Below are 27,926 nucleotides of genomic sequence, written 5' to 3'. Positions count from 1 at the left end.
TTATTACCCAAAAGTGCCCCGGACGGATGTCCTCCTCCTCGGGGGCCCCCAAGGCCCCATAGGCATTTGTCTGCAAATTATTTTCTATGATTTATTATCAGAATATGCAACAAAGCGTAAAATTCGTTTGGCTCCCTCCACATGCAATTTCTCAATGGTTGCGTATTGGGCACCGCGATGATAGTTTACACTGATCAACGCGATTTCTTTCCTTTTTTGCCAAGAATGGTTCACCTCGATTTCTATAAAATTCATTGCATTTTTAAAATTGAAACGAAATGGTTCTTATCAAATTATACAGTCGATATCTCAACCGAATGTGTTAAAATATTCTTCCAAAAATACTTTAATATCTAAAGTCTCATGAAAATGTAATAAAACATGGTTAATCTTAGCCTTGCTAGTAGTTAGTCTAATTAAAAAAATCGAACCAACAATCTGAATATTTTATTTTATTAGTCAGACTTTCTGGAGTTTAAGAAAGAAATGTTTTCAACAGGTTGCCGTCTGTATCGTAGCCTAATAAAACATTTACGTTTAAATGGGTATCCCTAGGATACTACCCAATACTATACATTAAATTCCGAACATTTTCTATTTTATTGGAGTTAAGGAAAGACAACTATATTTTCTTACTAGGTACTAAGAAGGTACTAAAGAATTTAGATCCCTGCTGACTTGTGTAAGACTTTTATTCGCTATGCGCAAATGGCAAACTCTCGCTGATGTATCGAAACCATCGTTGGCCTGCCCATGGCGGCCTGAGAGTCATTAAATCTTTCATTTGTGTTGCCAGCGTCCATTAGATGCGAAAGATGTCCGAGTCGTCGTGGCCACCGCCTCATCCTCATCCTCATCCTCATCCCCGTTCCCATTCCCATTCCAATCCCCATCCTCAGTCGCAGTCGTATCTCATGCTTCAATGGGCGGCGCTGGCAGGTGATCGTGGGAAAAGGGGGGTCAGGAGGGGCGGTGGACGACGGACAGCAGCAAATGTTCAAACATAAATAATTATATTTTCATTTTTTTGGAGGGAGGGTTCTCTAAGTTAGATATTCACGCATAGCAAATAAAGTTGTCATGTGGCAGCCGCTGTTTTTTAATACATTCAATTTCTCAAGAATTTTTTTATGAATTCCGAATGCAAAATTCCATTAAAACATATTTTGAGTTCCTCTTTGAATTTTACAAGTCATTAAAACTGGTAAAGCAAGCAGCTGAAGCCAACTGTTGGAAATATGCTAAAAATGTGCTTTTAATAACCTCGAAATTTTTGGTTCATTTAAAAATGCATTGTGTTCTATATAGGTCTTGCATATTTCCTTTGATTGTTCTGTAATTGTTCTTTAAAGGTTCCTTGAATTTTAGCCACCCCATAAGTTGGCTATAAATTCTAACATTTTTCTCTTGGCAGATTCTTCAAAGACACGTTCGCATTTTTCTCTGGCAGCCATTGTCTTGTGTTTTTGAGGTGTTTAGTTTTTTTCACATGTAGTGTGCTGTTCTAAATTTTGGTTGGGCACGCGACACGATCCCCTGATTTATCTGTGTTTACCGTCATTGTTTTTGGTTTAGTTTGTGGCCGCAAAAAAAAAACCCCATTAATTCTGATGGATCAGAGCTAAGCGAAATATTATTCCGATGAAAGTGGAAAGCTTAGTGGCCTTTTTAAACATATTTATGATCGGTTCAAAGAAAATATTCTTAGCAAAATTAAATGCTTTTTAATAAAACAAAATTTACGGCTATGATCATGTGAAGTGTCTGCAAATGTCTTAAATAAACTGAAAATATATAGAGTGATTAATAAATTTAATTGTAAACTTAAAATAAGGGTAATGTCCAGATGATTCACCGGGTTCTATGTCTTAATTCATTTAAATACGTTTATTTTTTGTCAACAACAACAGACTTTTCTATTCTATCTAATGATCCGCTAAGCAGAAGATGCCATATGATGTTTTGACAGCAAAAAACCATTGGAATTTTGTCTGTATATAAAGCCCTCTTCCCGAATTTATAAATATCGAGGACAAACATTAAATATAAATTCAGACACGTGCATAAATTTCCAAATTTATCGTTCCAGCACATAGTCACCTATAATGTTATAAATAGTTTTTTATGCATTTCTGACATATACTCCGGATCGCTAGGGGGAGGGATGAGGACCTATGAAAGTGGCAATATAGTGTTATATGTGGATCTCATACATATGTGACTGGGAAACATATAAAGTGTGTCCTATATTTGACCTCAACGAAATTCAGGAACGATGTTGTTTTCATTTTTCTTGCCTGATGGCGTGGGAAAGTATAAAAGCAATTGTAGGCGTTAGTGGAAATTTCTTTGGAAAGCCAACAGATTACTAGCCACTCAGTCGATGCAGAGCATTCGTTCAGTTGACAAGTGATTTTGGACTCCGGGTCCCAAGTGCCAAGGATTATTTAACAAGGATACTCATCCAGCCTAAACAAGAACTCACCTTAAATATATATTTGTGGATGTGTCTCTCTAGTGGAATATTATTGTGAAGCATTCGAAACCTAATAACAATAAATTTATCGGCTTATAAGTAAGTGTGTTCCCTAGTTATATGATATCCTGTTCGGAAACTGTGAAAAACTTTTTGAATTCATTCGAGGCAAATACCATTTGTTCCGTTTAAATTATTTTTTCGGTTCGACACCAATATAACAGGCTCTTCGATCTTTAGATCTCTGCAGAGAACAGAAATAGATTTTGTGGAATAAAAAATGGGTCGCAAATTCGAACATAAAAATTAAATTATGATTTTTTCAAACTTGTGGCTGTCGCCCACGCAAATTATTTGAAAAATGCTTTGGTGACATAATTCAGCGTATACAAAACAGATCCATTAAATGGTCTTCAAACAGAGTTTTGTATCGGTTGCGTTTCTAGGGGTACTGTACATTTTGCACAACCTAGAAAATCAAACTATAAAATTTACGAGGCATAAATCAAATATTATCTATCAGTATATCAGCTTTTAAAAAATTCTCATAAATATTTACAATTTAAATATCTAATTTCATTAGAAATTGTTTTCTTAATAATTAACTAATGTTAAATCGACATTTCTTTAAGGTTATAATATATAGGTTAATAGTAAGAAGTCTAAAGACAGTATCTAACAAATATTTATTTACCTTTTGTGCCTTTCCAGCTGAAGTCAGAATGCCGAGCGGTAAAGTAGACAAACCCGTGATCCAGGACAACCGTGATGGTACCGTCTCGGTGAAGTACGATCCCCGCGAGGAGGGATCTCACGAGCTGGTGGTCAAATACAACGGAGAACCCGTGCGAGGTAAGTGGATAAGAAATACAAAGAAGTTCCCTACTAGAGTCGCTAACTTCTCTTTTTGGTCCACAGGTTCTCCCTTCAAATTCCACGTTGACTCAATCACCTCCGGCTATGTGACGGCCTATGGACCTGGTTTGACTCACGGAGTCACCGGTGAGCCGGCCAATTTCACCATCTCCACCAAGGGAGCCAGCGCCGGTGGCCTGACCATGGCCGTCGAAGGACCCAGCAAGGCTGACGTAAGCGATATCCTTTGCCAGGACTAGGAAAACATTTAATAATGGTCTCTCCACTTTGCAGATCAACTACCACGACAACAAAGACGGCACTGTCTCCGTGCAATACCTGCCCACTGCCCCTGGCGAATACCAGGTATCCGTTCGCTTCGGTGATAAGCATATCAAGGGATCGCCGTACTTTGCCAAGATCACCGGCGAGGGACGCAAGCGCAACCAGATCTCGGTGGGCTCCTGCTCCGAGGTCACCATGCCCGGCGACATCACCGACGATGATCTGCGCGCCCTGAACGCCTCGATCCAGGCACCCAGCGGCCTGGAGGAGCCCTGCTTCCTGAAGCGCATGCCCACGGGCAACATTGGCATCTCGTTCACGCCCCGTGAGATCGGCGAGCACTTGGTGTCGGTGAAGCGTCTGGGCAAGCACATCAACAACTCCCCCTTCAAGGTTACCGTGTGCGAGCGCGAGGTGGGCGACGCCAAGAAGGTCAAGGTTACCGGAGCTGGCCTCAAAGAGGGTCAAACTCATGCCGACAACATCTTCTCCGTGGATACACGCAACGCCGGCTTCGGCGGTCTGTCGGTTTCCATCGAGGGTCCCAGCAAGGCGGAGATCCAGTGCACCGACAAGGACGACGGCACCCTCAACATCTCGTACAAGCCCACAGAGCCGGGCTACTACATTGTGAACCTGAAGTTCGCCGATCACCACGTGGAGGGATCACCCTTCACCGTCAAGGTGGCCGGCGAGGGCAGCAACCGCAAGCGCGAGAAGATCCAGCGGGAGCGCGATGCTGTCCCCATCACGGAGATCGGCAGCCAGTGCAAGCTGACGTTCAAGATGCCCGGCATCACCTCGTTCGATCTGGCCGCCTGCGTCACCTCACCCAGCAACGTGACTGAGGATGCGGAGATTCAGGAGGTGGAGGATGGTCTCTACGCCGTGCACTTTGTACCCAAGGAGTTGGGCGTGCACACTGTGTCGGTGCGCTACTCGGAGATGCACATACCTGGCTCTCCCTTCCAGTTCACCGTGGGTCCACTGCGCGATTCCGGCAGCCATCTGGTCAAGGCCGGAGGTTCCGGTCTGGAGCGCGGCGTCGTCGGCGAGGCGGCCGAGTTCAATGTCTGGACCCGCGAGGCGGGCGGCGGTTCCCTGGCCATTTCCGTAGAGGGTCCCAGCAAGGCTGACATCGAGTTCAAGGACCGCAAGGACGGCAGCTGCGATGTGTCCTACAAGGTCACCGAACCCGGAGAGTACCGCGTGGGTCTTAAGTTCAACGACCGCCACATACCCGACTCGCCCTTCAAGGTGTACGTGTCGCCGGATGCTGGCGATGCCCACAAGCTGGAGGTTCAGCAGTTCCCGCAGGGCAACATCCAGGCCGACGCTCCGTACCAATTCATGGTGCGCAAGAACGGCGCCAAGGGTGAGCTGGACGCCAAGATCGTGGCTCCCTCCGGCACGGACGATGATTGCTTCATCCAGGTGATCGACGGCGAGATGTACTCAGTGCGTTTCTATCCGCGTGAGAACGGCATCCATGCCATCCACGTCAAGTTCAACGGCGTCCACATACCCGACTCGCCGTTCAGAATCAAGGTGGGTAAGGATGTGGCCGATCCGGCTGCCGTGCACGCTAGCGGCAACGGCCTGGACGAGGTGAAGACTGGACACAAGGCCGACTTTATTATTAACACCTGCAACGCCGGCGTTGGCACGCTCGCCGTTTCCATCGACGGACCCTCCAAGGTGGCCATGGACTGCACTGAGGTTGAGGAGGGCTACAAGGTCCGCTACACTCCCCTGCTGCCCGGCGAGCACTACATCACGGTGAAGTACAACAACATGCACATCGTGGGCTCGCCATTCAAGGTGAACGCCACCGGCGACAAGTTGGCAGATGAGGGAGCCCAGGAGACGTCGACGGTGATCGTGGAGACGGTCCAGAAGGTGGCCAAGGGCGGCAAGAACACGGGCGTCCATCTGCCCACCTTCAAGTCGGATGCCAACAAGGTGGTGTCCAAGGGCATGGGACTGAAGAAGGCCTACATTGGCAAGCAGAACCAGTTCAGCATCTGTGCCACCGATGCGGGTGAGTTATATCTCCACTTAGGTCATATGTAGTTACAATCTGAAAATTTGAGAACAAATTAACTTTTCAAAGCCGATTTCTCAACGTCATGTTAACTTTTGTCCCTTAGTTTAAATTGATGATTTGGAAAAATTCAGTTTTTCAGGTTGTATCTTAACTTGAAGGTAACTGACAACTAACATAACTTTGAGAAAGCGAGAATACTTAATGTTAACTTCGTCTTAGAAAGTTAACAAACTTAAAACTTTACATGACATTGAAATATCAGACCTAAAATACCATATCAATTACTTAACCTATCTTAATCACTTATTTTTCCCTTTTTCAGGCAACAACATCCTGTACGTGGGCATGTACGGACCAAAGGGGCCCTGTGAGGAGTTCCACGTGAAGCACGCTGGCCACAACAACTACAATGTGCAGTATCTGGTGCGCGACCGCGGACAGTACGTGCTCCTAATCAAGTGGGGCGAGGAGCATATACCCGGCTCCCCATTCCAGATCGATGTGTAGGGCGCTATATAGCCGGCCAGGCATATGTGTACGTGTAGATATATGCTTCGCATGTGTATGTGTGTGGGCGCGCATGTTCCAGGGTCAAAAGTCGTGTGTTTCTTGTTTTCATCATAACGCTCTTTGTTTAATTTTAATTTCTTGATTTATCAACATATTTTTAGGTAAGTTTTTGTTATTTGTAAATACATGGAAGGAAGAAGCTTCGGTTTTTTTCGACGCGCCATTTTCACTCTATAAATTGATCTTACGTTTTATTTGTTTTCTTGTGAATACATAAAATTAACAATAGCCGATATGAATTTTGATAAACTTCATGGAAACGACACACAAGAATTACTATTGCAATGCGAATAAATCTCTTAAACAATTATTTAATACTTAAGCGAAAATTTATGATGATTATAATGATTATGACGTATTATGTTTTCTATTATCACTATCGATCATGTAATTTACGTGAAATAAATCAAAACTTAAAAAAATAATCTACTATAATGTTTCTAATAATTCCTTTTGCAAGGATGTGTTTAACACCGCATTGAAACCATTGTGTATAATCAAAACTTGGACTTAATGGAAAAAGAGTAACTTAAACTTAAGAATTACTTGTCACCAGACTTCTTCTCGAGCACGCTGTACACCGTTCCGTACCGGTTTATCTGGTCGAAGATGTCATCATCGCTGGCGCTGGAGCTTGAGATATTGGCGAGGCTCTGCGCATTCTGCGGAGCAGTCAGGGCGGCGGCTAACTGTGGTGTGGGCTGGTAGTAAACAGAGTGTCGGCTGTCAAAGCTACGGCTGCCGATGTGGTATTTCAGGTACTTGCGGGCCCAACGGTCGCCTATGAACTTTCCGAGTCCCTGCTCGGTCAGTGTAAAGTTGGACGCTCCCGGCTCCGAGGAGCTGTGCAGCAGGATGCCCCGTTTGGTGAGCTTAATGGGCGGTGGGTTCGGCTCACTTGCGGACGGTTCACAGCAAGTGGTGGACGTCACCACCGTGCAGTCAGGATCGCCACCTGTGGCGCTGGCTTCCTCCACCGACATGCCCGTCGGGGAACTTGTCTGCTCTTCTGTGGTGCTCACGGCGGCTACCCTTTTGACCGCCCGTCTCTTGGGCAGCACACGATTGCAGGCCGTGTCGTTGGCCACAGCTGTGGAGTTGCACGTCACGCTTTGATTGTTGAATACCGCCAATGATTGCTCTGCAGGAGACTGGGGCTGCTCCTTGGATTCCTGTTTCTTTGTCTTTCGCCGCTTCTGCTGCTCCTCCTTGTATGCGACCTTTGACAAAGCCAAGGCCCGCTGCAGCTCCTCTTCTGAATCGAGTGGAATGTCATTCACATCCTTTGCAGTCTCTTCTCTACTGGAATTTTCGGGCTTCTTTACATTTGTCTTTAAACATTTAGTTGTGGGATTTGATTCAGGGTTTGTTTGTGAATCGGGAGATCGGATGGGCGCCTCCTCAGTGATTTGCGGCAATTTCTTAATAGCAGGAGAAGTAGTTTTCTTTTTAAGCGAATTGGGTCTGGCCTTTTTGAGTGCCGTAGTAGACGTCTTTCCAGTTGAGTTTTCTGAATTCTTTTTAGTCCTTCTCCTCGGTACAACTAGACGTTCCTCTTTTAAATCACAAGAGGATAATGATGAGTTTATACATACAACTTCCGGGATATTGGTATTGGTTTCTTCGGGAATGGGAGGTGAATCGGACTTTTGTGCTAGAATCGTTATTGGTTTGGTAGATTTCTTAGCAGGACGTTTTGATTTTGTATTGGCCTCAGATAAACTCACAATGCATTTCCTGTCCATGACTTCTTCATCGATTGTATCGGTTGGACCGCTTTTAATATGTCTTATAGCTTTTTTCTTGTTACTCAAACCATTGTCTTTTTCAGCTAAAGCGTTTTCTTTTTCTGTGATTAAGGGAGACGTGATTTCCTCCAATGTGTTTTTGTTTGCTCCAGATCCGACTGGGTCTAAGTTTGACTCAGCATCTTTAACGGTGATGTATGTAGTTTCCAAAATCATACAATAAGACTTGATTTCTCCGTTTTGAGAAGATTCTTTTTTCGCGTTGATTGTTGCCTCATTACCCTTTTCAACTGATGGAATTTTTCGAAGGGACTTTACTTCCTGTCCATTAACTGGTGGAACATTTAGGATAGGCGCCGTTATTGACTCTTGGGGAATTTCACCGTTTTTTTTAGATTTGGAATTTGCCTCAGAGAAACTCACAATTCTTTTTCGTCTCTTTATTTCGCCTTCACTTTCATCGGAGGATTCGCTTATTGGAGTGGCCACATTCTTATTCCTGCCAGGAGTGGGCTCTTCTTCCTTGATTTGTGGCAAACTCTTGGGATGCATTGCAATAGCCTTCCTTGCGGCCTTTTTTGCTTTTGGTGCAATTGGAATAGGTGCAACTGGAATCACTTTTGTTCGCTCTGGATGGCAAAACATTGGCTTTCTTGCTTCTTCGTCGGAAGTGTCACTATCAAACATGTAGTTCGCTTTGGTTGTAGGCAACTTAGAAGTAGAGGCAGACTTCGTTTTCTGTAATCTCAGCTTGTGGCACTTGGATCGAACGGATTGCGGGCTAACCGCGACCACCTGCTTGTGCTTTCTGCTCTTGGCCGGCTTCCCCACAACCAAAGGGCTGTTACGATTCTCCACCACCCACTCCTCTGTGGAGCTGTTGGCTATGTGGACGAAATTGGAGCAGAGGCGGTCGCTGTTGCAGCAGCTGCACTCGTTCTCCGGCAGTCTTGGTCGCAGGTCCATGTCCATGTCGAAGGTGTGATGGCGGCGCATGGTGTGCATGGTCCGCGATGCTGCCTGGCGGTGGTGATACTCTCGTTGGTCCCTGCCATACGGTAAGTACTGGTAGGCAGTCCTGGACAGAGATTGATGTCTGCGGCAGGCGTGGCAGTCGCAGCCACTGAACGATGGATCGTCATCACTATCGGACGACGATTCAAACATCCAGGAATTGTTGCGCCGCTTACGCAGATGCTTGCGCCTCACATGATGCCCACTGGAGTACGTGCAGTGCATAGGGGTGGAGGCCAGGTAAGCCAGCTTGCGCTCCTTCTCGCGCCGACGATGCAGCAAGGCCTGCATGTGGTGGCGATGCTCCTGCTCGTCGTCGTAAGCGTACTTGGCCCTTAATTCGTCGCGTTTGTGCGAGTGTTTGCGGTACATCTTAATGGTGGTCAAGCTGGGGTTCTTGGTGGTCATGTGAGCGTTCCTGCGGCGGCTCTGCTGGATGTAGCGGGCCGTATCGATAGAGTGCAGCGACTCGTCGCTCTGGTCCGAGATTGAGTTGCCGTGCGGGTGGAGGTATTTCGGTGGCTCAGCATTTATGTAGACGCTATTGTGGCGCCGCATCCAATGGCCCACATGGTGTTCGATCTGCTTCTCATCGAAGGTGTCCAGAATCCGGTCCAGGCCCGCCTCCCGCCACTTGCGCTTGTGCTCCTCGACGACTGGCACCGTCTGATTGAGGATCTCCTCTATCTCGGCCTTGGCCTTGTTGTCCTCGCCGGCGCACAGTATCATTGTCAGCTCCGCCACGCTGGTGGCGTTGATGTGGCCCACTTCCAGCTTCGCGTCCGCCTCGTTGTCCTCCTTGGCCTCCTCCTCCTCGTCCTGCAGGTCGGAGTTCTCGTCCTCGCCCTCGAACAGGTTATCAAACTCCGACACATCCAGTTCTTGGCCGTCGTCCACGGTGGAGAAATTCTGATAAAACAGGGCCATCAGAAAGAGACGCCATTTGGAACTCCAACGGACTCACCTTCATTATGCTCGACCAGAGCTTTGAGCGCTCGAAGACCAGCGCCTCCAGCGCTTCCTCGGTTACCACTGCACGTGACATGGCTACCGAGTCATCAGCTTTCTGAATATGGTTAAATGCGGTGAAAAACTAAAAAATTGCTAAAAAACACGAATCTAAAATGCAAAATGGCTGTAGAGTTGCCATCAGTGTGACCGCACCCAGAGCGCCAAAACATACCAAACGCCTTATTTGCCTGCTGAAAAATACCGTCGGTATTTCGAGTACGGTCACACGCAAATGTTAGGTGGGTGTCCCGGCTATCGGCTAGAAATCTAATCGATAGCCCCTGCAGACACCTGTTTGGCCATCCCTGGTCCGCTGCTGTTGCTATCGATTTTTGGCATCGAGTACAAGTGCAACAACAATGTTTGCGTTTATTTTTCGCTTAAATCCGTTGAAAATTCCGTGAAAACGAATGAGAAGCAGTGCAGCTGCTTGATAACACGAAAGGGGTGCATAAAACAAGTCGAATAACAACGGACCAACGCCACCGGAAGCGCAAAAGTAAACACAAAATCGGAAATCCGAAAAGTGAATCAGAATTTTTCCAGCTCACACACACACACAACCGCACGCCCAGCAAACACACATGCAAACGCACGGAACCAGTCGTGTTGTTGTTGTAAATAAGTGCAAGTGAAGAAGAGGAAGCAGAAGCTGGGATCGGAAAATTAAGCGAAAATCGTGGAAAAGCGGGACGGGGCGGGGGAAAAGCGGTGGAAAGTGGAGAGACTGCACTCCAGCTAGCACGCTTCGCTGGCTGCGCGACAGCAGAACGCCAGTCAAGCGCCAAAAGCCATTAGTGTAGAACCCCATTTTCAGCTGGAGCGGCACAAGAAAGCAATTTTCTGGTAGCAGAAACAGAAACACCAAGAAACGCGAATAATTGGTCGAAATCTTTGAAGAGACAGCGACAATTAGCCGGAATCGGAATGGAGCTGAAAGTTTGGGTCGAGGGCATCCAGCGGATCGTTTGCGGCGTTACAGTGAACACCACATGTCAGGTACTGTCAATCACAGTCAAAATAGTAGCACTATTGCTTTAAAATATTTAAACCAACAATGGATGGTTTTTAAATAAATTGAAATGTAGTACTTGATAACAATTTTAAATTACCAGTGCTGTTACTTCGTCATTAACTCTAATACATCCCCTATATTATTGACTTTTCTCTAATTAACCTTTTATTTTCCACAGGATGTGGTATTTGCCTTGGCCCATGCCACTGGAAAAGTCGGCAGATTCACTTTAATCGAAAGGTGGCGTAATAACGAACGTCACCTGGCCCCCAACGAAAATCCCATGAAGCTGCTGCTCAAATGGGGCGAGTATGCAAATGATGTGCAGTTTATATTACAACGATCCGAGAACAAAACGCAGCAGCAGCAACAACAACAGCAGCAGCAAAACAACAATAACAACAACAACTATGCTGTGATGACAACGAAAAAGCCGCTGGGCCCAAACAATAACAATAATAAGCCAGCGCCCACTTTGCAAAAGCAAAAGTCGAACGTCGAACTCAGCTACCGCACAAAGGAATTGAAAAAGAGTTTTGGGTGAGTCTTTTTAATACATCAGTTAACTCTAGAGCTACCCTTTAAACCTTCGGCTACCAAGCTGCATTTCTTTATTATAAATAATATAATATGAACCTTATTCCTTGCAGCGGCTATGATGCCAAACAGTTTGACAACATTGGAATTGTCAAAGGGATTCCTCAGCAGCAGCCACCGGTTTCAGGAGCTCCGGTGAGCCCACCAGTTGTCCCACAGGAGCAGATGCCGCCGCAGGATAACAACAATGTAGCACCACTGGTGCCGAAGCACGAGAAGTCGCTATCGAATCCTTTGGACATGACCAGCACGGGCAGCAATCCACCAACTTCAGCAAACGGCTACAACGACTTCTACAACAATAACAGCAGCAGTAACCAGCACATCTACAGCCAGCTGAGCAAATCCAGCAACGAACTGCGACGCTCCAGTCCCAACGAGATGTACTACAACAATAATAACAATATTGTGAATAACAACAATAACTCACCGGAGCTGTATAAGCAAACCCCGACGATTTCTGCAAATGGAGCACTAGTACCACCTCCGTATCGTGATCCTCCGCCCCCGAGGAACAGTCCCATGTGCCAGGGCCAACGTTTGCCCAGCAGCAATGCGGACACCATGTCCAATGCCTCCTCCTCGACGAATCCGTTCCTCAGTGACTACGATCAGCACAGCAACCATAACAATAACAGCATTAACAATAATAGCCAGGCCATGGAGGAGGGCGAGACTATGTTCCAGGCCACGCAATACAACGATTTGTTGCAGCTCATCAAGTTCCAGCGCGAAAAGATTACAGCCCAGCAAATGGAATTGCAAAAGGTAAGAACATTTTTTTATTCAGAATGATTTCATACATTACTTATTGTTTATTTATTTTAATTCCTTCAGTTCGATACGGAAATAGTATACTTGGAAAGCAAGGAACGGGACCACGCCCACGAGCTGGAGGCCATATCGCGTGAGATCTCCAAGGCGGACCAAATCTTTCGTCAAGGCAGCGAACAGCTCCAGACCCTGCAGTATGTGGAGGAGGAAAACGAATTGGTCAAGCAGCAGGAGAAGACTCTGAAGTCGGAAATTGCTCTGCTCCGATCCAAGCTGGCCAATTGCGAGACTGAGCTGCTGCAATGCAAGAACAAGATGCGCTTGCTGATGGATGACATAGAACTGGAACAGCAACAGCAGCAGCAGACTAATAGGTGAGTAAAAGTGTTGATATTTCTTTAAGCCAGCTTGATTGACACTCCTTGATTGTTGCAGGCAAACTGTGGAGCGTGACTTCCTAATGGAAATGGAGCGCATACAGAGCGAAATTGACCAGGCCCTGCACAACACGGACACTTCGAACAAGTCGACAGATAACTTGAAGAAGGAGCTGCTGATGATCGAGCATGCCATTGCCGAAAAGAAACGGCAGGTGGAGCAGCTGGTCAACGAAATGAAGGAGGTGAACTTGCAAAGTCTGACTGTGACCACCACGGAGGAGATCAAGCACCTGTTGGAGGGACCTAACAAGCAGGGCAGCAGTCGGCGGATTATCGGCTCGCCCAGGCAACTAGAAACGGCTGTTCCAACCAGTAAAAATCCTCACGGCGTCTGGGTTTAAGTCGCACACACTCCTTAGGCATCGAAACTATTTTTCTAGACTTATTCCTCCTCCAACAAATAATGTTTTTGGGAACAAAATTGATGAACATATCTTGAATGCATAATGGAGTTGACACAAATCGAATTCCATATGAATATCACAATTTTACACAATATTCTATACAAATTTACAATGATTAACGTGCATTCAGTATGTTTACATTCCAACCACTCTATGGATCTCCCAATGCAATGATAAATGTTACAAATTCGCAAACACAACCCACATGTCTCCACATTCTGCACTGCACTTTGTATTTTAATGTAGTTAATGAGTCCATAATCACATGCCCCTAATTTTAATTTTGTGTGCTATACTTTTGTTTAATTTTTGTTGCTAGTCTACATGTTAACAAAAACCCTTTTCAATCTCTACAATTCGCCATTAGTTGTTAATTTTAACAGTGAACTTTAATTGTTGCAATAATTCGAAAGTATCGTAACTTGAATCGCCTTTTTAACATTTAAGTAGTGCACTTAGTGATTTGTCTCCCACAGAATAATTCATTATAGAATTCGAATTACACAAAAATTAATGTACTTAGCAATTAGCGCAGCTTTAAAAAACAAATTACAAATTAGCAATGCTTTGTTGAAAAGTTTCACTTTTAAAGTGCTTAGCCTTAGCCACCGAATATGGAAACATGCGACCGAAAAGGTGTCACGCATTAGTATATGATCCTTATTTGGAAGGTTTAATGCATAAAACTAAAAGACAACCGATAAGTCGCATTTGTGTATTATGTTTTTAATTAGCAATATTTAATATTTACACAAATTGATAGTAAACCACAAAAAACACCAACCGAAATGCAATTTATCGAATAATATACACTACTATTAACTTTAAACTAAAAAGGTTTTAGAACAAATTCTAATTGCATTATATCTAATTAGCTAATAAATACATTTTTATGATTTATTTCTTTAAAACTCGAAGATGATTTGTATTTACTGTTGGGGGAGTTGGAAAACTAGAAAGTTAAATATGTATTTCCCTAAGGATTTTCTAAAATTTGAATGAAATATTTAACGAAACTGAAAAAATCATAAAACCAGCACTGGGACTTGAACCCAGGACCACTCTAAGCATCCAGAAAGGAAAGGAAACCGCAGCTTTTGAAACAAAACGGTCAGCCGAAGTCCTTTGGCACCCGAAGCTGCTCGGCCACTTTTCCTTTGCGGAGGAAAACAAAATCAGCAGCACATGCTCTTACCAGCTTCAGTTGGCCGCTGTGCGTGGACGCGTTTGGTCCTTTTATCCTTGCCGATTTCCGTCGCCCTTGAGAAACTCCTTTCCTGGAGAAGCGCGCGCGACTTTCGATTTAAAAAATAAAGGAAAAGAAAAGTGTTTCCCACTTAACGGGTCAGTGAAAGTGGCCCGAAAGGAATAAAGAGGCGAAGGAACACACATTTGAATGGTCTGTTTTGGGGGCATCCTATCGCATTGACACAATCTACAAAGTGGTCGAGGGAGCATTAAGTGGCCCGGCAGCAAAAAGGAACGAAACCGCTCCGTTTTTATGGCCCTCTTCCACACCAAATGCTGTTCAATTGCGATGATTGCGATAATGAGAGTCCCAGTTTCGGTTTAGGGATCATGCATCGCAGAGACAATGTGACCTTTTGCGGAAATTATGATTTGTCTCCGGCTGACCTTGAGCCCCCTGGGGAGGCGCAACCCCGCCCCCGGATTCAATTAAGCGAAATTTAATCAGCCTGAGATGAAATGTCGCAGAAAAAGGGCCCCCAAATATTGCCAGTCACATATTGCACTTCCATTTTGTTGTATATATTTATATCCTTGAGTTGTGGGCTTAATGTCCTGCATAAATCAGGAAATAAAAGTGGCTACTTAAAAATATAACCACATGAATGGAGCCAAATTATTCTCTCTCGGACTCGCAACTGAAATTATTCATCTCGATTTGTTAGACTCAGCGGGGGAAATATATAAAGGTTTATGACTTTTTCTGGAAGAAATGAGAACTAACCAAAATATGTTATATTAAAGTGGAACGGTTTTAGATCAGTATTGTAATTTAAGACATATTTTAATATTACTTACAAAAATCGTAACCTTTTGTTCTACTTATGTTCCTACTTTTGATTGATTAAAACCTCAAAAATACCAATTCCCCTTCAAAAACTGTCCATAACTTTAATCTTTCTGTGAAACTCAAGCTCGTCGTCTGCCAAAATAGCACTTTATGCATATTTTTTATGGACATCAAATCAATTTTATCCAGCGCTGAAATCGAAACCCCACCAAGTGGAAAGCACTTGCCATCCAAAATATTAATTTTGAACCCCCCTACCAACACCAGAGTCCTCCTTTCGCTCCATCTGCTGTGTAATCCTGGCACTTAAAACTCTTCTCGACGAGCTGTGAACATTAGCCAAATGAAGTGACAAGAAATTAACAAAAAAAAAAGAGGGAACGATATAAGAAATAATAATATAAAAACTCAATGAGTCAGCACCGCATCGGTTGTTGCTGCGAGTGGGGGCGTGCCCGGAGTGGGAATTGAGTGCTCCTAATGATGAACTCGGTCAAGGAGCCAGTGCAGCCACGCTGGCCAAGTAATTAGATAAGCGAGCGTGGAAAACAGGACCAAACCGATAAATCGCCATGGTCTACGGGAGGAGCATCGCCGTAGGCGTCTGCCTGATGACCATCGTCCTTCTGCTCGCCGCCGGAATATTTTACTTGAGTCTGGGTGAGTAATACCCAGGCGAAACTATTATTGGGGAACCTATTCCAAACTTCTTGTTATAAAGGTGTCCCACAAATCGTTAGTTTGAATTTCAACTTTCAAGAAAAATAATAATAAACATGTTTATAACTTTTTTGTCCCTAATCATATCCATCTTTCTAACCTCTAGTTCTTAGCCCATCGAAATTATTGTTTTGATATTTATAATGTATTTCTAATGGATATTAATACATTTTTTACCATTTTTATGTAGTTTTCAATGAGGTTTTATAATAGAACCTGCTTTCTAGCCTGTTCCTATAAATATCTAAACTTCTTAAGAACCAATTGAAAATAGTAAGTCCACGATAATAGTGGTAATGAGTATATCCTTTTCACATCCTTCAATTGAAAAGCCCAACTGCTTGAAAACCTTCCTTCGCCCAAACAAAAACCAAAATCAAACTCCAAGCTGCAAAATGGCCATAAATTTTATACTCAAAAGTATTTGAAAGTAATTTGTTGTATAATACGATAAAAAATAAGGCAGCAACAAAAAACGGTTGGGAAAAACAACAAACGGCTGACCATAAAAAAATAAATACGAGTACGGCGCAAACTTTGTCTTGAGCACAAAACAATTTTCGCACATCCATGGACAAGAAAATGTATAAATATATATATCTGGGCTTTTGCTCTTCAATGTTTTGGTTCCTCGTTCGAGGCTTTTATCTTGTTTTACGAGTATCAATATCGAGAAATTCGCGCTGCTTTTTGCTGCCTCAATATTATATTTTTTATGCCAATTTGCGTATTGATTTGCCATACCAGCAGATATAGGCAAAACATGTTTGATTTATGCCCTTTTGTCGCCTCGGATTCCAAGTACATGCATCAGGAGAAATTATTTATCTGCCAGAGAGCATTTGTCCGGCTTAGGTTTAAATCAGCTGGAGTAAAATAGATTTAAAGACGGGAAAACAGGGAGCCAGGATGTGTGCTAACATGTGTCCTTGTCATGGACACAATGAAATTGAAAGTCTCCGCCTAATGCACTATGCTTTTGTGTGTGCACGAGTACGAGTCCTTCCTAATGAAGTTACATATTTATTCCTTTAGGAAATAAAGGAAGAAATAAATCTATGCAGTTGGGTATTTAACCAAAGAAAGTGCATATCCATGTTAAGAGGGAATTTAAATCAAGGATTTCACACACATGTTCACTTACATTTTTCACTTTCACTTTAAGGATATTAAAAACATGGTTAATTAAACGATGTACATTTAAGCACTTATAATTTAATATCTATATTTGCTAAATGCTTTGCCAAGCGGGTCAAGAGAAATCTTTTTACGAGATAAATTAGTCAACCACCCCAAAAAAATATGTCTCTGACGCAATCCTTGCAATTGGATTAAAAGCTCCTCAAGGTGCTCAACTTTCGCTTTTATTCCCTCATTTGTCTAACGAACTATGGTCCAAATTCTGCAGAGAGTCTCCAGTCGTGGCACCCAAACAAATCATAAAAATGATAAAATGCAAAACAAAAGGTCATTTCGTTTTACGACAATTACCAAAAAAGTTGTAGGCATTCAGGCAAAAAAAATTCTCAGGATAAATTAAATCTAAGAGTAAGAAATGAAAGTTATTTCTGCCATCAATTGTTAAAACTCAGTTCAACTTTTCAAGTTAAATTAGCTCCGATTTCTTTCAAGCCATCATTTCGATTCATGTACTTGATTTCAATGCTTAAAAAAACATATTGTTAACAAAGCAAGCAGCCCAAAACAAAAAGTAAAGTCAGGCAAAACTTTTTTGCACATTAAGTTTAATTGCCTTCAAGACAAAAAAGGCTAACAATAAACTGAAATACTTTTTTGATAGAGGGTATATATATAGGCCCACAAATTAAGTTGACATCTTGAGTTTAAAGTTTGCCTGACAGCGATTAGAATAATTACTCATACGCAGGATGGGCCATGTGATAAGCCTACACTTATAAACTTGTTGTAAATGTCTTAAAAATGAATTAGATATAAAATGTATAAAACATAAATATAGAAATATAGATGTACGTAGGTATTAGATTGGCATAAAAGATTTTGATTTGTTTGATTTTTAGAGGTTTCAACTGAACTATTTTCAAACAAAAACATAATTTAAACGTTCTTAAAAAATTCTCTTGAAAAGTTTTTCTAAAGATCCCCCTATCAATAAAGATAATTCATAAATGATAACTGATGCGTAGAAAGCTGTGCTAAAATAGCTGAACAAAATCCAAAGCGAGTGAAGTATGCTCTGATGTCCTTGGGTGATAATTAATTTGGGATCTGTTTGTGGTGTTTTCCCCCTTCTCAGGACCCTGCCCCACGGGCAGCTTCGCCTGCGACAACGGCACGCTGTGCGTTCCAAGGCGCCAGATGTGCGACAATCGCCACGATTGCGCCGACAGCAGCGATGAAAATCCGGTGGAGTGCGGACTCCTCTACGGAAGCAAGGAGATTGCCGACAAGATTGTGCGTAATGCGATTGAAAGGAAGCAACAGCGTCTAAGCTCCTCCGCTTCGAACTCGAGCGGGGTGGATTTGTCACCGCCGGCGGTGCCAAGGAATCAGAGCCTAACTTTAAACATGACTTGTGGTAAGTCAATAACTACTCAAAAATATTTGTTTTTAAGAGATATATAATCCTAAAGGAAGCATGAGAGCAAATATCTAGAATGTTTAATTAGTTATGATTATTTGAATTACTAACAAAATATATTCCTTTTCAGATACAGCTACATTTAATATGTTTTAATTACTTAGAAGTATACTTAAAAGAATTTCTATGCTTTTCATCACAGCATTAAATTAATAAATGTATTTTTACGGGTTATATTAAATTATTTTTAGATATCGTCACATATCCAAAAACCTGTCAGTGCGGCCAGAGAACAATTATATATTGCGGTCGCTTTGCAAAGTTGCGTCGGTTTCCAAGGATCAGTTCGGAGGTCACCAATCTGATCATCATCCGCAACAATGTGACCCTGAAAGACAATGTCTTCGCCAATTTGACGCGTCTGCAAAAGCTGTAAGGAAAGAAATATGTTTATTAATTATATTAAAATTTTTTTTTTTATATATTTTTTTAGTTAGTTTGTGAGCTTAAATCTACATTTTATTATATTTAAGCTCTTAATAAGCTATAGATTTTATAACTGACATAAAACGTATCTTTGGTTTTTAAAAGCGTTATCTGCAATATTTTCATTTTTGCGCTTACTAAAAAAAATTATGCAAGTCCATAAATCAGTTAAATTGGGTAGAAACAATTGGCAACTTATACTGCAACTCACCTGGACTTATCCTCCTTCCGCAGGACTCTGAAATACAACAACATATCACGTGTCCCGCTGGGCAGCTTCAGTGGCTTATTCCACCTGGAGCGCCTGGAGCTGAGCCACAACAACATCAGCCACCTGCCCCACGACGCCCTCAAGGGCTTGGACAGCCTCCAGTGGCTGTTCCTGGTGAACAACCAGCTGCACCACCTGCCCATGGAGCAGCTCCGGCTCTTCCGCCGATTGGAGTGGCTGGTCCTGAGCAGGAATCGCCTCACCCTGCGAAATGTGCAGCTGCCGAAAATCCCGTCGCTCTACGAAGTGTGAGTAAATCGAATTGGTTGCGCTGCTACTCTTCTATTTGCTAGATTAAAAACTGAGAAGAAATCGGGTCGTACTCTGGACATCCAGCTCCGCTGATGTATTCAAGCGTAAAATGCTCTTTAAAATGGTGGTGATGGTGCACCCTGCTCATTGGGTTACCCGGGTATTGGGTGTCTGTCCTCCAGGATTGCTGGTTAGCTGGTTTTCCACAAACCGGCAACTGTTGGGTGATTCCCTTTAAGGACTGACACAATGTTGTCAACGTGGTGGCACTCACTTAGTGCCCAAAGTATCTGTTTGATGTCCTTTAGTGGCGACTTGTGTGAAGTTGCAACATGAAATTTTTTTGATGGATCATTAAACGCTTTTTAACTGCTCACCTGTTGTACCTTAAAAATCTTTAAATTAACTTTAAAAGAATGATATTATTATACTTTAACTGGTTTAATGTCCTCAAAGTTATTAGAGAATGTATCTTTAAATGTATTTTCCCTGTATTACAAGCTTTGTTTTAAACAGAATGTTCTAAAATTTAGAAAATCAATTTAATGTGATTTCTTGTATTTGTTAAACAGGTTTCTCCAAATTTCTTCAGTTTTTATTTTAATATCTCAAAGGTTCTTGCCTTAAACTTCCAGTTAAACCTTAAAGTCTAGTTGCCCAGCACAGCATCAACTGTGATTATCTTACATCCGGCCAAGGAACATTCCTCACTCGTCCACACAAGCACACACAAAAGACTTAAGGCAGTCTTAGAGCACTAACCCAAAAATATATATACACAAAACTAGGCCTACAGCTTAGCCAGATTGTTTGATGCCTGCATAAATATCTCTTTACTTTTACAGTTATTTGGATTTCAATCGTATCGAATACATTGGCGAGCAAACTTTTTCCCAATTGGATAATTTACATTTGCTGTAAGTAAAACAATCAACTTTTCCCCTTTCCCCCACCAAAAAAAAAAAAGAAAAGAAAAGAAGATGCCAGCAAGTGTCGAAAAGTCTATTGAAATATGTTGTACTTAGATTTTATGGGGCGTATGCGTAATTTTTACTCTTCGTTGCATTTTGCTTTCGTTTTCACTGGTTTTTTTAACTTGTTTATTTTGAGAGATTTATGTGGGTTACTTTGTTGCTGAGGCAGTGAAAAAGGAAGACGGGGCATTGCGTATACGCACTGTTGACATGACACTGAGCTGGATACCCGATACTTCGACACCTTTTCACCGTCAAACCAAGAACAAGTGAATTTATGCGCCAATAACCATAAATTGGCACTTTTATTGTTTACGCAAATAACATATGCTAAACATATATTTAGACGAAGAGTGACGTGGAATAACAAGGCGGAAAAATCGAATCTATTAACCGAAGATGGGTTTACCCTTGGCAGAAGATTTCTGAATTTAAAAACATTTTATTTGGACTTACAGATTATATATTTATACATTTTAAAGTCTTACACAAAAAGGATTATTTTTGGGTTATTTTTTGAAAGGGTATACCTTGATAATCCTTAAACTTCGTACGGCAGTCACCTAAACAACTTGGAAGCATTTATCAGAGGTCGCCTCACATGTCGTGGGCTCTCTTCTTTTTATCCTTCAAAATCCCCGACTGGCGGAGCATACATAATCATTAATTTATGCATCAATAGCTGACAATATAAGTCAATGGGTCGTCTGGGTGCCCGACGCCTAGCTGCTAACTGAAAATAAATCAGTTACCCAAATTGCCCAACGTAAATAAATGTGTTAACCTTTACAGACATTGGAAACGAATGGCAGCGATGCGATTTGGATGGTATAAATTGTGTAGCAATTTTTGTGCCCATCATCGCATCATATGTGTCGTCAATTTATTTGGTAATCTGAAGCATATGGGAAGTTGAAGTTAAGATAGAAAGTATAAATGTATTGAAAGTGATATAAGGAGAAATAAGAAAATAAGTGATGTGTTCACTAGTATTGTTTAAATAAATTTTAAGTGTCTAAAAGTATGCAGTGAGTAAAGGACAATCGTCTCTCTGAATGAGTTCATTAAACTTCTGATTTTTAAATTTATTATTGCATACTTTTAGACACCTAATATTGTATTTAAAAGTGAAATGTATGACCCCCGACTACAAAATACTTTCTATGATTTTTATTTTTAACCAATTCTCCTGTCTCTCCACAGCGATCTCCAGCACAACCTCATCACCCACATCCATGGACGAGCCTTTGCGAATCTAACCAATATGCGAGATATGTGAGTATACGAAAGGGTAGGGAGTGAATTCCATTCTGGATTTCTGAAAGTTTAACACCGACACTAAGCATGAATTATGGCGACAGAGAGCTAATTAGCATAATAATACAAATAATGCTGCGAAACACAAGTAAATGAACTCGAGTTCTGGTCAAAGAATCAGGACTGCGCACAAAGCCGCAGGAATGTCCCCAAAGTAAATCCTAATTTGGCAAAGGATTTCAAACGGCCAAACCCCAAAAATCCCGCCCCCTCTCTGGACATTCGCTTTGTGATTCAAAATCATATTCTATGATATTAATTTCAGTTCATTAATGCGCAATTACGTATACGAAATGGGAATCTCTCTGTTTATGAAAACCTAAAGTCGAAAAGTTTTGCGCCCACAGACAGATAAATAATAACAAGGGAAAGAAATTTCTGGGGGATGCTTGAATTCCCTACAATTGCAATGTTAGAAATATTTTTTTATGAACTTGACCACGCCCGCGCTATAAAAAAGTTTACCCCCATGGGCCAACTAATCTAACCTTTATAGTCATAGTTTATTATTATGCAAGTTATGGCCAACTCTAAAATAAGAGGGCGAATCTATAAACGGTAGTCGTAAAAGGGAAAACAAATTGTTTAGCGCTTTGAGGAAGGAATTTGATGAGCCTCAGACAACATGGCGTATGCTCAATATTTGATAGGGAAAACCAATGATGTCTTTAAGCAGGGCTTGTAAAAAGAAAATATACCAAAAGCTGTGTGGCTTTCATAACCATATATCAATGGCATATTCAATAAATGTCCAGGGAAACTCAGAATCCATCGTCTAGCATCAAGCTGTGGCCTTAATAAATTTACCAAACCCATCCATATACACATACATCAGCATATCGAGATGATAACGAACACACCACACTCCCATTTTTTCTTCTGACCAGATTGGGTTTAATACAAACATTTCTGTATCTTGTGGGACTTTGACTTTTGGCCACCGCAGCCAGAGCAACAAATAAACAAACATTATTATGGCCAAATAAAAATGCAAATAAATTTGTATTTTATGTGAAAACAATTTCGCCAAAGCCTTGGCCAGTAACTGAGACCAACTGCGAGCCAAGTTGTGGGCCAATAATGAAGGAGTTTATTGAAATCGACTCGGGCGGTATTCCCCAATCGTCATTGCTTCATTAGATGTTGCCACTCCCCCTTTTGATCTGCGAATCCTTTACGCCTGTTGATGACACCTCTTGCCATCTTACCATAAACCACCCATCTTGGTAACACCACCCACTTCCGAACCCAGATCCATGCAAATAATTCGCCCTTTGTTGGCGTGCTAGGAATTTCTCAGCATTCCATGGAGCTTGTATGGCAAGTGTAAGACTTTTATGGCCACACGGAAAGAAAATATAAATCTAAGTGGCAATCGATTGAGTTTTTAATTATTCCTATCAAAAGTCTTAACAAGTTTCAAAAGATCTTACTTTGTCAGAAACATAGAAATACTATATTTTAAGACAAATGTTCTGGCTTCTTATAGTATGTTTTATTTATTTTAAAATATTTTTCTTAAATAACTATCAAAATTTGTATATTAGACCTTCGTAAATTTTGTAATATTCACAAAATGTAGCATACTATTCTGCACTGTTTTTTCTGAGGATGAAGAACCCTTTAATAATTTATCTTAGATTTCATTTTGTATTTAATGATATTTACTAGTAATTCACTATTTTCTTGTGTGCTCAGATAAAAATAAACTGCACAGAGATTCCTTTGGCCAGCGTATCTGTGTCCGTGTATTTGTATCTATCAGATACGCATCTAAATGCTGCTCATGTATCCTGTCTTCCTCCAGCAATTTCTGCTGATTTGTTTTGTCTTTGGTAACGTATCCCCCAGGGGTTTTCGGGGGTGGAGACGACGTGGCCATAAAACAAACGAAAGCGAAAATATTTCAGAAATCGTTGCACTAATTTGATTCCTGCTGTCAAGCCACTGAGCCACTGACAGGTCATTACGGAGATTTTGGATTTTTTTGGATGCTTTCCATTCGCTTTAAAGACCTTCAAGTTCTGCATTGTTCGCTGGACATGGCCGTGACGTTAATTATGGTCAATAAAGCCCCGCCTCCGCATCGGTGCAACAAATTCCGCAGTACCTACGCAGAGCACATTGCCCCAAAAGAATCCACAACTGAAACGTGTCATTTGCAAGGGAAGCTCAAATGGCTTCATTTGGTTAATGTGCACTCGCAGTGAAATGGGTACTTTGAATCAGTTGGCAAAGGGAAAAATTATCAAGGGAATGTTGGGACTGACAATAATTATTAATAAGCTGTCAGAACTGTCACATATCACATGAAATATTTAAAATATCTTCTTTAAATATTGCTTAATTTGTTAATCTAATAACATTCTAACAAGTAAGGTGTGATTTATCTAAGTCATGTTAATGCTCTAGTTTGTTACCTATCACATAAATTTAAATTGTTTGGAGGGATAAATTCATTTGCTCAATGCTATGTTAAATTTAAGATTTATGATCTCTAGAGATAGTTATCATTGATCATTGGGAAATTCTGTTAGACAATTAAGAATTCTTCTTAAAAAATGTAGACCTTTTAACAATCTTTCTTGACCCACAAAAATGTTAATGTTTTATAGATACACGGACTTCCCAGGAAGTGTATTTAACAATCGGTTCGATCCACTCACCCAAATCTGTGATATTTCTCCGCCATGATTTTTCGCTCCTTGCACGTAGCGCACAAACACAACTAGAGGCATTTATTTGTCATTTTCTTAAATGCGCAATGACCGCCATTCCAGCCCTTCATCGTTTACTCAGTCCTTTGGATACTGACGCATTTGCGATGTCCACTTTTCTGTCACCCGCCCCCGGAATGAGCCACGTGTAGTATGTGGCCACTGGAGGATGTGCTCGTCCATGAACAATGGGCATTAACCGGGGCTTATTGGGAGGCCCACCACTGAGGGACTGCAACTTGTTGCCTTGCCCTCCACAAGAAATATGTTAATTGTGCTCGTGTGTTTTCGTCCTCGTCTGGTTTGGCCGGATATTTATGAAGTTATTAAGTGCGGATTTTTGGAGCTCATGGAACCGCTGGCAAAATCATGATGGCAGCAGATCCGAGAGGCCTGTTCTTCAATAATTAATTTGAAATTTACATAATAAAAATCTGTTGGCCGCAGTAGCCATTTTTCCAACGGCTCAATTTGTGGCCAAGTTAAATATTTAGTTTAAGATTTTCCTCGCCTCGACCACGAGATATTGCGCTGCAACTTTATAGCCAGCAAGCAATTACCAGCAATCTGTGGTAGCTCCTGGTGGGCGTGGGTGGTGTGGGTGGTGTGGCCATTGTCTTTGGGCGACAATCCATAAAAACAAACTGTTAACAGTTGGTGCTCGGGCATTGATTGACCAGACAAGTGCAAGCAATGGAGCTTCGGCGAAGAGCTCAAAGTCAGTATCCACAGCCACATCTACAGCACCATCTCCATCAGATTCAGTTCCCTAGATCTCACATCAGATGCTGCAATTCCCATGGACGTGACACGGTGGAACCGAAGCTCCCCTGTCCCGAGCCAGGGGAAATATTGAAGTTATTATCACCCTACGCGATAAACATAATAATAAAGCAGAATAACTTTCTCCACACGGAGGAAAAGTGTCGCCAAAATAGGTCAATAAATTGGTAGTTCCTTGCTAAGGTTAAAGATAGTAAATAAATTTAAACAAAACAAAATTTATAGTTAAATTTACTATAAATAAATAGTAATTTGGGTTTCAGAATAGAACTTGCAGAGGTAGTATGTTCCTAAAGAACTTAAAAGCCTTTGAACAACAAATTAAAGGACTACCCTTAAATATATATTTTTTATGAATTTAAAATTCAATTTAAAGTTAAAAGCCCTCTAACAACACACTTCATAGATAGATATAGGTAGACATATTTTTTCCGGATTCAAATCTTTATAATGTAATATAAAACTGGGACTTAAACCTGAAATCTCTTTTTTCTTGGTGCATTGACTTTCAAAATCAGTTGCACATATATAATAACATTTTGGAGTGGTTTTGAAACCACTGTGCCACATCCTGTCTGCCATGAATGATGCGCCCTTTCCTGCCAGCACATTAAGCTCCGGCCAGTTGCATCTATTCCACACATTGATAGACAATGTTTGCGCTCTGATTTATACTCAGCCAGCTATTAAATAAGAATTTTTGTTATTATGCTGCCCAGCGGGATTTTATTATGTGACTTTCAAAAGCCCCGGCCAACTTGTTGTGGCTTTGGCTTAAAGTCGCACCAAGGAGAAAATTGTTTTTTAAGAACTTTTAAAGGCGACAATGTGTGCTGGCTTTATCAGTTGAAAGCGCGGGGCCATTATGCGCGGCACACGCGGCGTATGGGTAACCTTATATCTACGAATAATTCTTAGACGTGCATTTCGTTTTACAGCCGCCTTGTCGGTAATCCCATTAAGGAGTTATCTGGCGAAACATTTCTGCACAACACTCGACTGGAGGCACTGTGAGTATACTCGGAAAAATATATTTTGTTGGGGTTTTTAAATTTACAATGAGTTAGTTCTTAAAAAAATCAAAAAACCTATTTTTTTCGTTAATAAAAAATTTTATTTTTCACTTTGTAAGAGTTGTAAGTGCCTTAAAAATATGGTTTTATTTGTATGATTATTTGGAACACTCACCAGTTCTCTGGCCCAAATGCCTATCCACATCAGTCGCAGTTTAATGGAGCCTCTGAACATATCGTTCCTCAATCTCACGGGCATTCGTTATGATCACATCGACTTTACGGCCATCAATGCGATGCGGAATCTCAAATACATCATCTACGATCGGTTCTTTTACTGCTCCATGACGCCGCGGGTGAGGATGTGCAAGCCGTCCACTGATGGAGTCAGCTCCTTTCAGGATCTGCTGAGCAAACCCGTACTGCGCTACTCCGCTTGGGTGATGGCCACCCTTACGATAGCCGGAAATGTTTTGGTCCTTTGGGGACGCTTTATCTACCGGGATGAGAATGTGGCTGTGACGATGGTGATCCGAAATCTGGCCTTGGCTGATATGCTGATGGGGTTCTATTTAGTCACTATTGGAGTGCAGGACTACCGCTACCGGAACGAATATTACAAGTAAGTTTTATCCGATTCTTTAGATATACTGTACAGTGAGTTAATATCCTATAATCTTCTAGGGTTGTGCTGGATTGGATAAGCTCATGGCAGTGCACAGTGATTGGAACCCTGGCCGTAAGCTCTTCGGAGGTATCGATGCTAATCCTGGCCTTCATGTCGCTGGAGCGTTTTCTGCTGATCGCTGATCCCTTCCGTGGTCATCGCAGCATCGGAAGTCGAGTGATGTGGCTCTCGCTGATCTGCATTTGGATTACGGGCGTGGGCTTAGCTGTAGTACCAGTACTTCTGTGGCGGACGAGCACCCTGCCATACTACGGATCCTATTCCGGCACCTGTATACAAATTTCCATGAGAAAATGAATCTAGATAAGTAATGAAATTTATTATTACAGGTTTCCCACTACACATCCACGAGGCCTTTCCCATGGGCTGGCTCTACTCGGCGTTTGTGTTCCTGGGCGTCAACCTCCTGCTGCTGGTCATGATTGCGATGCTCTACACGGCCCTCCTAATCTCGATTTGGCGCACGCGGAGTGCCACTCCGCTGACTCTCTTGGATTGCGAATTTGCAGTGAGGTTCTTCTTCATCGTGCTGACTGACTTCCTGTGTTGGGTGCCCATCATCGTTATGAAGATCTGGGTCTTCTTCAACTACAACATTTCCGATGACATATACGCCTGGCTGGTGGTCTTCGTCTTACCACTGAACTCGGCGGTTAATCCACTTTTGTACACCTTCACCACGCCAAAGTATCGAAATCAAATCTTCTTGCGGGGTTGGAAAAAGATAACCTCTAGAAAGCGAGCGGAGGCGGGAAATGGAAATGTGGCCACCACCACGACGGGCACGGCTACGGGATCCTCTCAACATCCGGATGACTCCACAGCACTGGCCAAAGCCATGCCTTTAGCCCTTACGCTGTCAAACTGAAGG

At 42.2% G+C, this 27,926-nt stretch overlaps 4 protein-coding genes across 17 annotated transcripts in view; 3 read left to right on the top strand and 1 right to left on the bottom strand.

Annotated features, from left to right (window-relative positions):
* Positions 1 to 6,658, top strand: part of cher (filamin protein cher) — a 33,442-nt gene extending 26,784 nt beyond the window's left edge. For 13 of the 14 annotated variants that reach the window (XM_065866785.2, XM_036818606.3, XM_036818609.3 and 10 more), the window contains 4 exons: positions 3,188 to 3,328; positions 3,395 to 3,564; positions 3,626 to 5,657; positions 5,986 to 6,658. In XM_065866785.2, coding sequence (XP_065722857.2) covers positions 3,188 to 3,328; positions 3,395 to 3,564; positions 3,626 to 5,657; positions 5,986 to 6,170 — 2,528 coding nt within the window. In that variant the 3' untranslated portion in view covers positions 6,171 to 6,658. Of the gene's footprint in view, positions 1 to 2,441; positions 2,576 to 3,187; positions 3,329 to 3,394; positions 3,565 to 3,625; positions 5,658 to 5,985 lie in introns of those variants that run through there. The other variant, XM_065866788.2, reaches the window with a different exon arrangement.
* On the bottom strand, positions 6,269 to 10,156 carry cal1 (chromosome alignment defect 1). The gene is made up of 2 exons (XM_036818612.3): positions 9,960 to 10,156; positions 6,269 to 9,904 (listed from the first exon to the last, which is right to left on the bottom strand). Exons 1-2 carry the CDS (start codon positions 10,038 to 10,040, stop codon positions 6,776 to 6,778), a joined length of 3,210 nt encoding a protein of 1,069 aa, XP_036674507.3. The 5' UTR covers positions 10,041 to 10,156; the 3' UTR covers positions 6,269 to 6,775.
* Positions 10,157 to 10,330: 174 nt separating this feature from the next.
* RASSF8 (ras association domain-containing protein 8) lies at positions 10,331 to 14,153 on the top strand. The gene is made up of 5 exons (XM_017088068.4): positions 10,331 to 11,005; positions 11,200 to 11,561; positions 11,672 to 12,386; positions 12,456 to 12,766; positions 12,828 to 14,153. The coding sequence occupies exons 1-5, from the start codon at positions 10,934 to 10,936 to the stop codon at positions 13,171 to 13,173; spliced, it is 1,806 nt and encodes a 601-aa protein (XP_016943557.4). The 5' UTR covers positions 10,331 to 10,933; the 3' UTR covers positions 13,174 to 14,153.
* Positions 14,154 to 15,387: 1,234 nt separating this feature from the next.
* On the top strand, positions 15,388 to 27,923 carry Lgr3 (Leucine-rich repeat-containing G protein-coupled receptor 3). The gene is made up of 10 exons (XM_036818433.3): positions 15,388 to 15,934; positions 18,270 to 18,551; positions 18,806 to 18,986; positions 19,275 to 19,559; positions 20,409 to 20,480; positions 21,741 to 21,812; positions 26,293 to 26,364; positions 26,546 to 26,989; positions 27,052 to 27,326; positions 27,385 to 27,923. The coding sequence occupies exons 1-10, from the start codon at positions 15,847 to 15,849 to the stop codon at positions 27,921 to 27,923; spliced, it is 2,310 nt and encodes a 769-aa protein (XP_036674328.3). The 5' UTR covers positions 15,388 to 15,846.
* Positions 27,924 to 27,926: the final 3 nt, after the last annotated feature.

Source organism: Drosophila suzukii, chromosome 3, assembly GCF_043229965.1.
Source record: "Drosophila suzukii chromosome 3, CBGP_Dsuzu_IsoJpt1.0, whole genome shotgun sequence".
Classification (NCBI taxonomy): domain Eukaryota; kingdom Metazoa; phylum Arthropoda; class Insecta; order Diptera; family Drosophilidae; genus Drosophila; species Drosophila suzukii.
This window is presented reverse-complemented; position numbering and strand designations above follow the sequence as displayed.

Bases quoted from the DNA above. Each gene is read 5' to 3' on its own strand.
- cal1 (XM_036818612.3), bottom strand. From the start codon at position 10,040: ATGTCACGTGCAGTGGTAACCGAGGAAGCGCTGGAGGCGCTGGTCTTC. The intron at 9,905-9,959 runs GTGAGTCCGTTG...CTGTTTTATCAG, and splicing joins TCTGGTCGAGCATAATGAAG to AATTTCTCCACCGTGGACGA.
- RASSF8 (XM_017088068.4), top strand. From the start codon at position 10,934: ATGGAGCTGAAAGTTTGGGTCGAGGGCATCCAGCGGATCGTTTGCGGC. The intron at 11,562-11,671 runs GTGAGTCTTTTT...TATTCCTTGCAG, and splicing joins GAATTGAAAAAGAGTTTTGG to CGGCTATGATGCCAAACAGT. The intron at 12,767-12,827 runs GTGAGTAAAAGT...TGATTGTTGCAG, and splicing joins CAGCAGCAGCAGACTAATAG to GCAAACTGTGGAGCGTGACT.
- Lgr3 (XM_036818433.3), top strand. From the start codon at position 15,847: ATGGTCTACGGGAGGAGCATCGCCGTAGGCGTCTGCCTGATGACCATC. The intron at 18,987-19,274 runs GTAAGGAAAGAA...CTCCTTCCGCAG, and splicing joins TTGACGCGTCTGCAAAAGCT to GACTCTGAAATACAACAACA. The intron at 20,481-21,740 runs GTAAGTAAAACA...GTCTCTCCACAG, and splicing joins TTGGATAATTTACATTTGCT to CGATCTCCAGCACAACCTCA.